This window comes from Girardinichthys multiradiatus, chromosome 4, assembly GCF_021462225.1.
Source record: "Girardinichthys multiradiatus isolate DD_20200921_A chromosome 4, DD_fGirMul_XY1, whole genome shotgun sequence".
NCBI lineage: Eukaryota > Metazoa > Chordata > Actinopteri > Cyprinodontiformes > Goodeidae > Girardinichthys > Girardinichthys multiradiatus.
In genome coordinates this window covers 5381163-5393428 of record NC_061797.1, presented here as the reverse complement: position 1 = coordinate 5393428, position 12266 = coordinate 5381163, and the positions used below count along the sequence as shown (strand labels likewise).

The 12266-nt window shown below is 38.6% G+C and overlaps 1 protein-coding gene across 5 annotated transcripts in view; it reads right to left on the bottom strand.

The window, feature by feature from the left end:
* znf536 (zinc finger protein 536) overlaps positions 1-12266 on the bottom strand; it is a 247619-nt gene that overhangs the window by 63374 nt on the left and 171979 nt on the right. For all 5 annotated transcript variants that reach the window (XM_047362958.1, XM_047362959.1, XM_047362957.1 and 2 more), the window contains one exon: positions 4236-4394. In XM_047362958.1, the coding sequence (XP_047218914.1) occupies positions 4236-4394 (159 nt within the window). The remainder of the gene's footprint in view (positions 1-4235; positions 4395-12266) is intronic.

Sequence of the window (12266 nt, the reverse complement as noted above, 5' to 3'; positions counted from 1 at the left end):
TAGAATATGAACGTTGCACCACAATTCGGAATTGTATTTGTTATACTACTGCTTTTTTATTTCATAAATAACCCAACATATCATCAGAAGAACGTGATGGTGGCAGCTTCATGTTTTGAAAACTGGGAAGCGTGATTTTAGTCAAAAAAAATAATGTCAGTTTTACCCCAAACCTGGTTTCTACCAAAATGTTGAAAATTTAGAAAGACAAATTTATTTCGGCATTACAGTTGGTCCAGGCACACATCCACATTAACAGGAGAATGCTTCCATGCAAAGACATTTAAAATTTTGGAATGGCCTAAAACTGAAAATAGGTTTAATCTTCCAAAAAGGTTCTGTGGACAACAAATATCCTCACAATCTGATAGATTTGGGAAAATTTGCTCAGATAAGTACAGGGTTTGGAAAATGAAACTGAAACACCTGTCATTTTAGTGTGGGAGGTTTCATGGCTAAATTGGACCAGTCTGGTAGCCAATCTTCATTGATTGCACATTGCACCAGTAAGAGCAGAGTGTGAAGGTTCAATTAGCAGGGTAAGAGCACAGTTTTGCTCAAAATATTGAAATGCACACAACATTATGGGTGACATACCAGAGTTCAAAAGAGGACAAATTGTTGGTGCACGTCTTGCTGACGCATCTGTGACCAAGACAGCAAGTCTTTGGGATGTATCAAGAGCCACGGTATCCAGGGTAATGTCAGCATACCACCAAGAAGGACGAACCACATCCAACAGGATTAACTGTGGACGCAAGAGGAAGCTGTCTGAAAGGGATGTTCGGGTGCTAACCCGGATTGTAGCCAAAAAACATAAAACCACGGCTGACCAAATCACGGCAGCATTAAATGTGCACCTCAACTCTCCTGTCTCCACCAGAACTGTCCATCAGGAGCTCCACACGGTCAATATACATAGCTGCTATAGCCAAACCTTTGGTCACTCATGCCAATGCCAAATGTCTGTTTCAATGGTGCAAGCAGCTCAAATCTTGGGCTGTGGACAATGTGAAACATGTATTGTTCTCTGATGAGTCCACCTTTACTGTTTTCCCCACATCCGGGAGAGTTACGGTGTGGAGAAGCCCCAAAGAAGCGTACCATCCAGACTGTTGCATGCCCAGAGTGAAGCATGGGGGTGGATCAGTGATGGTTTGGGCTGCCATATCATGGCATTCCCTTGGCCCAATACTTGTGCTAGATGGGCGCGTCACTGCCAATGACTACCAAACCATTCTTGAGGACCATGTGCATCCAATGGTTCAAACATTGTATCCTGAAGGCGGTGCCGTGTATCAGGATGACAATGCACCAATGCACACAGCAAGACTGGTGAAAGATTGGTTTGATGAACATGAAAGTGAAGTTGAACATCTCCCATGGCCTGCACAGTCACCAGATCTAAATATTATTGAGCCACTTTGGGCTGTTTTGGAGGAGCGAGTCAGGAAACGTTTTCCTCCACCAGTATCACGTAGTGACCTGGCCACTATCCTGCAAGAAGAATGCCTTAAAATCCCTCTGACTACTGTGCAGGACTTGTATATGTCATTCCCGAGACAAATTGATGCTGTATTGGCCGCAAAAGGAGGCCCTACACCATAGTAATAAATTATTGTGGTCTAAAACCAGGTGTTTCAGTTTCATTGTCCAACCCCTGTAGATACATTTAGTGAAATCTACGATGTTTACAATATCTTAAGAAAAAACATTGAATGCTTAAATTAAATCCAAAGGTTTATCAATAAAATATTCATTTATGGTGTGCATACTTATAAACCAAGTTTATTGCACATTTAGTATGTTTTAATACTAACCAACCCGATTTGTTTATCCATTACTTTTACAAAATATATGTGCCATCATCTTTTCTAATCTCTGGAAAAGGAATTATGAAGTTTTTGGTTTTTTTACATTACAAAAACCAGGCTTTTTAACAGTGGTGTGAACATATTTAGGATCCAGTACAAGTATTCAGTTGAACTTTATCCTTATTAATCCTATTTAAGTGATCCATCTAAGCTGGAGGTAAGGATCTTAATGTCTTGCTCAATAATGCATTGACCAGGCATATGTAGGTTACTTAGTTCTCTCCATGTAAATGAGCCAGCTTATAAAGGCCCTGCAAGATGGTAAGGCAAAGTTTATCTTTTCCCAGCTGTTGTTTTTATATCTTATGGCCTTAATTGAACTTGAGTCTTTTTGCAATTTGACCTTTTGTAACAAAATGACCACAAAGTCATAGGTCAATTGTAACGGACTTTCAAGCATTTATTTCCGAAATGCTAACAGTAATACATGCTTCCTATCCCATTTATACATCATCCTTTACCCATAGTTTCCCCTTTGGCTGACAAAACCAAGCTGGAATTCAGGATTAACATTTGTCCTAACTATACATTTATCAATCTATATTTCAAAAGCGCAATATTCCTTTACATGCTCACATAATATGATAAGGTGTACATAATATTAAGCTTTTTGTCTTTAAATATAAATGAAATCATATGTCAAAAAAAACATCTAATCTGTGAGTAATTTTTTGTGTCAAAATGAAACAAAGAAGACGGCCTGGTATATGTATCTAATCTTCTAAAGGTAAGTTCTAGAAACTTAAACGTAAAAATGTATTCATTATTATAAGTTAAAACACATTTATTATGTGTGACAACAATAGAAATGTTTAGTATTATGGTATTTCAATTAACTATGTCAGGTATAACTCAATAAGAGTCATACTCTGAAGTCTGAAGCAAACTAAATATATGTATACGCTGTATACACATTCCATGTGTAATCCTATTATTTTCCCAATGGCTTTCTCAAAAAATTCAGTGCCTTGCAAAAGTAATTTTGTAAGGCACTACTCATGTTTTCCTATAACAACCACGAACTTAATACATTTTATTTGGTAACTAACACACTAATGCATCACTGGGAAGAAAAAGGAAATGATCTATGGTTTTCCAAATTAGAAAAAAGAAAATGGCATGCATTATTTTTTTACCCCACCTTAGTCAATACTTTTCAGAACCACGTTTTATTGCAAATTCTGCTGCAATTAATTTGGGTTGTGACTGTTATCAGATTGGCACATTTAGAGATTGAAATCTTTGTTAGTTCTTTGTAAACTTAAGCATACATAAATATGGTTTGATCTAAACCAGCGCTGCATTGTTGTTTGTTTAACATCTTTGTCTAGCTGGAAGGTGAGCCTCACCTTGCTGTCATGTATTTTGCATCGTTGGTTTTCCACCACACACAGCCATGGGGCTTCTAATGTGTTTCTTTCAACAGTTCTTCTTGCACCTGTGAAATAATTTGTAGTACAACACTAACCGTAGTCCTGTCAAAACATTCCTCTACCTGAGCTGTAAGTCTCTGCAGCTCCTCCAGAGTCAACACGGTCTCTTGGCTACTTTTCTGATTAATGTTCTCCTTTTTCCGCCTGTCAGTTCAGGTGGACCATCATGTTTTAACATTTTGCGGTTGTCCCATTCTTTGTCTTTCTGTTTTCAAAATGGAATCTAGCTTGGATATTCATCAAAGTATTAGAACTTTTCATAGGGTTAAAGCACTGGGTACTGTCCGCAATCCATGTACTTACTCTGAATGCAGACATAAATACCCAGTATGAACCAACGCTACCAAGAGCTTGTATAGGTAGACCAAACTAGAACTGCTATGCAGACCATCACTCCTATAGATGTACAAGGTGACTCTCATAAACTTTAAAGGGTATAAAGAGCTGCAAGAAAGTCAAGATTGCCCTCTGTGAAGTCATTGGAGGACCCTGTACTATTGTTGTGTTAATTAGATGTCGATAAAATGATGAACAGAAAGGGGTAACTAGCAAACACAAGGTACTACAGCTGAAATAAAAAAAAACCTAATTGGGAAAATAGAATAAGGATTTTCTATCTTTCTTTCTTTTTTTCTTTCTTTCTTTCTTTTTCTTTCTTTCTTTCTTTCTTTCTTGTTATTCATTACCAATGATTGCTGTGTTCTCATTTGCAAAATATGCAATTGATTAATCTGCATCATATCCATCATATAATAAGGAGTCCAATATGTGATTAGGTCAATATTCAGAACCCGATATGTCAATCTAACCCCAGAGAAATGTCAGTACAAGTAGTAAAGTAAATTCTGCATGAAGTACAATAAATGTTTAATTGCTGAAGGAAAGCAATCCATGCTTGTGCGAGGGACATAGTGCTAAATGTACTCACCTGTGTGTATCCGCAGATGGACTTTGAGATGATGGGAGGTGCGGAAGGATTTGCCACAGTAGGGGCAGTCTTTAGAGGATGATCCAATGCTTCGCTCCCTGGCCTGGGATGGAGGCGGCTGTAGGCACACCGCTGCCTTCCCCAAGTCTTCCCCAACATCTGGAGCAAACACAGAGATAGCAGAGGGAGGGGGGAGATGAATGGACAGTGTGCTGAGTGCCACTTCAAACCAGCCATCCTCACATCACAACACATTTTTTGTCTTTGTCTGCTGTTTGTCTGTCATTGTCCCTCCTTTACCATGCTGAACGTGCAAACATAGCACAAACACATCAAACAGGTTCATGAGCTGAGCTATTTTCCTCCCTGACAGAACGCTGACAGTTCATAAGCTTTTCAGGTTCTTCAGAAACACCATGGCTCTGATACACCCCGCTTTAACTCAAGGACCCACACCCTAACACCACCTCTTTCTTTTCCAGTGTTTTTCTTCCATTTTTTTCAACCCTTGCTATCATCATCAGTTCTATTAAGCGTATGCTAGGTGGCAAAGAGAATTAAAACTGCGAAATAAGGCAGACAGAAAGAAAGCAGAATAATAGGGAGAGAGAGTGATTTGGCTTTGTCAGCATCGCAGGATCTCCTTGCATCTCTTCCTGCGACCTGATTTTGACAGGTAGCTGTCAGAGATATGATAGGGTGATAACAGTTTTGACCCAGCCCTCCGCCACTTCCTCCGCATGCCAAAAAAAAAAAACGATGATGCACAGTTTAGTGCAACGGCAGTCTGTTATCAACACAATCAGCCCCCGAATAGGAATCTAAAAGATGAGTGACGACAACCTGGGAATGTGTTGACAGCAGCATAATCTGAGGTGAGGGTGTCACCATCAGATTGTACACACTGGCCTTGTACTGATGATTACGAGTCTGTGATGTGCTGAATTTAAAGAGATGACAAGAACAAAAAACACTAAAAGGAAAGAAGAAAAACATACAAATTTGTTGTTGACATGTTTTTTGTCCTGAAACTGTAAATTTAGAAATTTCTAATAGGTCGTCATAGAAGTCTCTGTACATCCACCCACCTGACACTAAACTGTCATTAAAAAATTACAGATTTTATAGAAAATTAACTATGAAGTGTTATGCGGATTTGTTTTTTTGTGTGTGGGGGGGGGGAATTCTGTCTGTAAATTCTTTGTCTTTGCATCAAATATGTCAAAACAAGCTTTTCTTTCTAAAAACCAAATTGGATGTCGTTACTCTCACAAAGGTGATGATTTAATGCTTACAATTTTTTATGCTGAGAATGAGGCTTCTTGCTTTTAATTCAAACAGATTTTATATTTGTATGAAACAAAGCAAGTAGACACAAAAAAAAAAAATAAATGGCACACTTTAGACTTGGTGAAAAATACTAGGTATAACAATAAAAATTTATTAAATTAATGTCAAAAATTGTAGTATTTCAGTTTTATATAGAATTTTTTATTTCAATTTGTTTGATTTTGTTTGTTGCTGTTTTTCCTCCAAAATATGTATCTTTTACTTAAACTTTATTTAATTTTTGTAGTTCATTCATTTGTTTTTGCATTTATCTTCCTGGTGTATCCACCTTGGATAGGTTTTCATACCTTTGCAAAGCAATTTTCCATATTTGACTTATAGTCTACTATAAGTAAATTGACTTTATGAGTCCAGTAAATAGCCACAGGCCATTTAGATTTATTTTGATTTGATCAAGTGCTCTAATCTGTCATATTTCTTAGAAGTCAGCAGGTTTAAATGGAAAATAAATGGGCTGTAATACAAAGTTTTCAGAAAGAAATATACAAGTAAATTAAATCACACATGGGATTTGAGCATTTTTATGAATATTATAGGAATTCATTAAAATATTTAACTAAAATTAGAAGCATAGTTTGAAGTCCACAGGTATGAAATGGATCGTAGAAGTAAATGATGAGAAGCAAGGAAGAGAGCAAAACAGTCGTAGGAGCAGATATCGCCTTAAATCAGGAAACAACCTTTCAGAGAAATCTAATTGAACTCAATTTTTTTTCAGCAAATTAGTAAAGCTTTTTTTGTGGCAATTTGTTTCTTGCTTGAAGCAAAGAGCCTTCCCCGACATTTGTGTTCACCTGCTTATGAAGGTTGATGAACAAACTTTCAAACTATGCTGAGGCTTTCAATACTGTATGTATGTGACAAACTAAGCGCAAATTCTGTCCAGTAATAAAATGTATTTATTTCCAAATCTGGTAAAGGATTTGGGGAATATGTAGGGAAAAGGCAACGGAACCAGAAAAAAGGAAAGAAAAAAGAATCAAAATTGAACACAATGTGAAGCTTTTTTAACACACCCACACTTTTCATTCTGCAGCTCCCCACCCCTTTTCACCCTCGTCTAGCGCAGAGTCAAATAAGGTTTACAGAATAGAAAGACCTAAGTCAGCAAGTCTTCTTCCACCCTGACACTAAACACACAACTCCATCCACCAAGGCCGCTGTCAGCCGGAATGTCACTTATCACAACTGAAAGTGAAAGGGGGCCTAAATATAAATGTTTGACAATGCACAGATAGTAAACACCAGCTGCTTCTGTTTGGCTTGGTGTGGCTTATTTGTGTACAATGAACAGACTGTAAAAGCACATGTAAATGCACAGAGTTTCATTCAAATCTTATAATCAGGGGACGTTCGAGTTTGCTATTTCTAGCTGTATGTAAAAGGCAAATATGATTTGTCTGAGATTTGTAAAGCTAATGGTAAAAACTTCCCTTAAAAACTTTTGTATTACTATTACTGGATCTCAGTTTTATGTTTGAGACAGTTAATCATAATCTACTGACTGATATATTGGAAATTTGATTGTCTGGCACTGTGCTGAATTAGTTCATATCTCATTCGGCAGATCAGGATTGTTTTGTTTCATTTTTCAATTATAAATCTAAGCAAACAAAGATATGGGGTTCCTCAAGGCATCGTTCTTGGGCATGTTTATTTCATTACTATATGGTCCCCTAACTCAGATTATGCAGTACTATAAAATAGTTCACTATATCGATGCTGCAAAGACACAGCTTTATATTTCTGTTTCATCATAGTGTTCCCAGTACTACAACTAAACAAGGGGAGGCAGCATTTAGTTGAAATACTCCTTAGCTCTAGAACCAACTTCTTCAGAACCTGAAATGTATTAGAATCATTGGCTCCTTTAATTTACGACTGAAAAAACATTATTATTTACTACAGCTTTCTCATGAAGGCCACTTCACTCTTATGATCTCTGAACAATTTATGTTTTTGTGTGATGTTTAATTTTTACAATTATAATTTTTTCGTGTTTTTAATGTAACTTTCTTTACATCTGTTTCTGTATTTTGTTCTACAAAAAAACTTGCCATGCCTATTTAGAATATGACCATATTATTTACATCTTCATCTATTATCAGGCTTTTCCACTTAGATGCATTCAGAACAACGGTTGTAAGCAGAAATAAATAAATAAAAACAATTACAATTTCCCCAGTGCTCGGTCCAGGACTCCACCATACTGTAGCCATAGACGCCTCTCATAAACATATTATGAGTGGTCTACAGTACAGATCCCTTTTTGGCAACAGTTCCCAGCATCATGTAGCAGACACTGGCCCACCTGCCCATCCCAGATGGGGTTTAAAATTAAAAAATCCAAAACATAGATTAGAAGCAGGGCACACACTGGACCACACACACATACACGCACGCACACACAAGCGTGAATCTCTCTCGGTTTCTGTCACGAACACACAGACAAGCATGTCCTTGTGTGTCAGGGTTAATAGTGCTCCTGTAAGAGGAAGACACACAACTGAGAGGATGAGAGTGTGCTCTACTGGCATATAACAGCCCTTCAATAATAAATGAGCTTCACACATAACTACACACCCTCATACACACACACACACATGCACACCAAGACTAAAGAAAAAATGTACAACACAACTTTGGGTGCGCTTCTTCTCCATGAGTGTGTGAGCGTGCATGCAGACGTGACCCTGTGGGACTGTGAATGCCCATCATTCCTGGGCAGTAAGCTGGCTGTCCTGCATGCACGTCTTTAATCAGTTGACTGATCCGTAGCTTTAACGTGGACGTTCCAATTACTGTAAAAGTCATCGTGCTCCATATAACCACAAATATTGACACTTTATTGCACAACATTTTATGACATTTTGAAGGTCACACTGTATATTAGGCATCATCGTTCACAGCAGGGTGTGTGATGCAGGGAGAGAGAGCATCAAATCTGTTGACACCCAGCTGTAACTACTCTCTGATTATTGATTTTCACCCGCTTTTTTCCCTTTATTTATGCAAAGGTTTGCTGCAGAAGACACAACATTGCAATCAATGTCCCAGGCGATGTGGACTTGCTACGGCTTTTCTTTAATGCTGCATTTCACACTTCAGAAAACCTCTCGCTCTACTTTTCTTCTAACCTTTTTTGGGGTAATTTATAGTTAAAACAGATTTTAAAAAGTAGCGTGAAGTTGTTAAAAATACAAAGAAATATATTTACTGTTTTAATTCCGAAAACACAAATGAATAATTAAACAAATGTAACTTTATTATTATTCTTTTTTTTTTTAAGATCTGGATCTACAAGGTCTCCCTCATCCAAATCTCTTTCAAATTTCCAAATGTCAAAACGTCCTGCTGGGTAGCTCTGTTCTGTATGTCAGTCAAGGCTTTTTTAAGCCTTAGCTTCCACATCATGTCTCAATAAAAAATAGAATTAATAAAGAATATCTTCATATTTAATATTAAAGCCACTACAACTTTTCTTGCAAAAAAACTTGAATGAGTTTTTATTCATTATCTATAAAGAGCTCTCTTGCCTCTACCCCAGGAAGAAGAATAAGAAGAAAAAAAACTTGACAAATGCCAAACTGTGAATGTGTAGTACAAGAGTAGCACAGAGGGGAACAAAAATGAAAAAAATATACATGTATAATTTAACTGTATCTGATCTGAGACCAGCTCCTCTCCCCTCTGTCTTTACCAGTGTCACGGCGTTGTAATGGAACATGCCAGAACAAAGGCTCTGAGATCAGATTGGAGCAGAGTTGAGCAGGCCATCTGGGAGGCAGGCTGAGTATCAGTCACTTTGCCTGCTGTCTGCTGCACTCACACTCGTGAACACACACTTCCCTTCTGACTAACTGGGCTAGAGCTAGAGTGCAAAACACGCATCTAAGCGTGCGCTCATGTGCGTCTACGACACCTCGCTCCCCGCTGAACTCGCATTGCTGGAATCTCAGAGGCATCGCCATCATATGATGCAGCCTCGGCAGCTGACTGACTGACACATACATAAATTGAAATGGATCTTCACGTGTGTCCGCGTTCCTGTGGGTAGGGCATGCTGCCTCCTCCTTTTTCCGGCCACCACACCCAGTTCCCATTAACAGAAGACATGAAAAAAAAACATCAACAAGAGCAAATGCAACGAGCAACACTGTGTACGTACATGGTGCCAGAGGTGCAGGTTGGTTAGTGGTGGCCAATGGCAGGGTGGGGTTGCCAGTTCCTTAATGGTGCTCTTTCAATCACACTTTGCACTCTAAACACTTTGTGGTTTTGATTAGCGTGATATCACTTTCAGGAAATAAAACAGGGGCTAAAAAGCACATCAGTCATAAAAACACAAGATGTTTTTGCTTTTTGCCCGGCCATTATTCTAATGTGTCACATGACTCCGACCGGAGCCCATTGCCTTTCTCTGCAGCCAAATAAGTGATTGGGGGGTGGGACTGGGGGTAGGGGGTAACTGTGTGTGTATGTGCATGGTGGAGGGGTGGTGGAAACAGTTTGAAAAGGGGAAAAGATATTAAGAGAGATTGGGTGAGCGGGAGGGTGCTAGGGGAGAGAGAAAGAGTAAAACGTGATGACATCATTTGAAAGGCATTAGGCTTTTAAAAATGTGCCCGGGGGGACTTGATTTCCTTACACCAGAGCAACAAAACACTATCCGGCCTGATGTTTGCTTGTGCTCCCTCTCTCTTTCTCTTCCATACACATACACACACACACACACACACACACACACACCTCCCAGCACCCCTTCCCTTCATTCTGTTTCTTTTTTTTTTATTTGGACCGGTGCCATCTTTGTGAGCGTCTGGTTCATGCGAGTTAATCAATTTGAGGTTTAGTTACACTGCTGATGCTAGCATTCCAGCCACTGCAAGAACATAATCTGAAGTTGCAGAATTTATTAACCAAACACCAATTATCATTAAACACCGCTGCATTATCCCCCTTCCTTTTACCACCTGACAAGGACTACTAAATGAAATTCTAGATTAAAGTTACTCTACTCCTGATTTATGGGTATCATGGAGACCCTAATGCGAGGGTCTCCATAATGTGCAAATGCAACTTTTAAAAATTTATTTAATTATTTAATTATATTCATTTATTTATTCGCTATATGAATACTCCAGGGATTAAATAGGTCTCAGTAGTATTACAGAAAGCAGGCCTAAATACAGAACAGCAGCATGAAAAAAGGTGTGTGTGTGTGTGTGTGTGTGTGGGGGGGGGGGGGGGGTTAACCACAAAAGAGCATTTGTGCTCTAAATTATATGCTGCCTTACCTCTTACTTGTTGTGTCCTTACTGACCCTTCCTGGCAACAGAAGTAAGACCAAGTAAAATATGAGAGCCAAAAAACAGAAAAAAAAGAAACAGGAAAAAAATAAAAAAATAAGGCGAACGCCAGTTTTTGTTTACCCCCGCAATGTTTGTGAGATTAAAACAGCAGCAGAATGTGTTTCATATAAGGCGGTGGGGTAAACAGGGGCACCAGATGTTCTTTGATGTTAATAATGGCATTTATTATTAATATTAATTAGACCACATTCAGCAATACATTTGGGCCATTTCCAAGTCAATTAAGCAAAATGGCATTCGGGAGATGTTGAAACGACATTTTAAGGCAGGTGTTCAGCGGTCCCCTAATAAAACATTTTTCCAGCTCCTGAAAAACAGCCGATTTCCAAGGCGGAATTTTTATTTTATTTTCTCTTTGTTTACTCTTCGGCAGCATCTCTCTCTTCTCTTGTGAATGTAACATTTGCCGTTGTATCTCAAAAACAACATATTGAAGGTCGGTAGATGCAAAATGCATTATCTAATTAAAGTATATAATATCTGGTGATTCTGACGATGAACACACAGGGAGGGGTTAGTTCGTATGTAAAGCTGCAATGGAGACGAGAGCAAAAGAACCCCAGAAGGATTAAAAGCTTCAAGACGGATTCTTAAGACAATACCAAACAAATTTACCTTAAAAGAGATATTTTTATTCAAATCTTCTTAATGGTTCAATCTGTGAAGCTAAGCAAGCCTAAATAATGTGCAGAGCTTTATCATTACTCATAAATACCAGTTCTACCAAATCTAATTAGACAACACAAGCAAGAGGCCTCATACCAGGGGATGTCTTTTCTTCACAATCAAGAATAATCCTTAGCTATACAACTAAAAAACACACCAAAGCTCCATTCATTTTCATCTAGACCTCTGAATAGGTTCCTGCCACACCTCTCAGATTTTGTGTGCTTACAACGGGTGTGTGCGCTCAGCCCCGCTTTTGGCAGCAGGCCCCAGTTTTTTTTTTTTTTTTTTTTAGCTGGTGGAGGCAGCAGCCTTACAATGGTACATTAACAATCTGTGCGTTCATTTATCAGTGTGTACGATTTGGACTCTCCGTTCATGGCGCACTGCACTTTTCATGGCTGAAAATTAATGAACAAGCCTCCCCTTGCAACAAACATGCACCTGTGCTGCAGAGATGCTAATCACAAACATTTATATTTATTAGTGAACACCCGCGCTAAAGGCTGGAGTTGTGAAGGGGGAAAAAAGAGAGAGGATGGATGTGGAAAAAAGAAACATGGGGATATCAGTTCTCTTTTTTGGTTTTAAATGGAACATAAAGGGCAATAAGGTTGTCCACAACAGTTTTAAAGCTGCACTT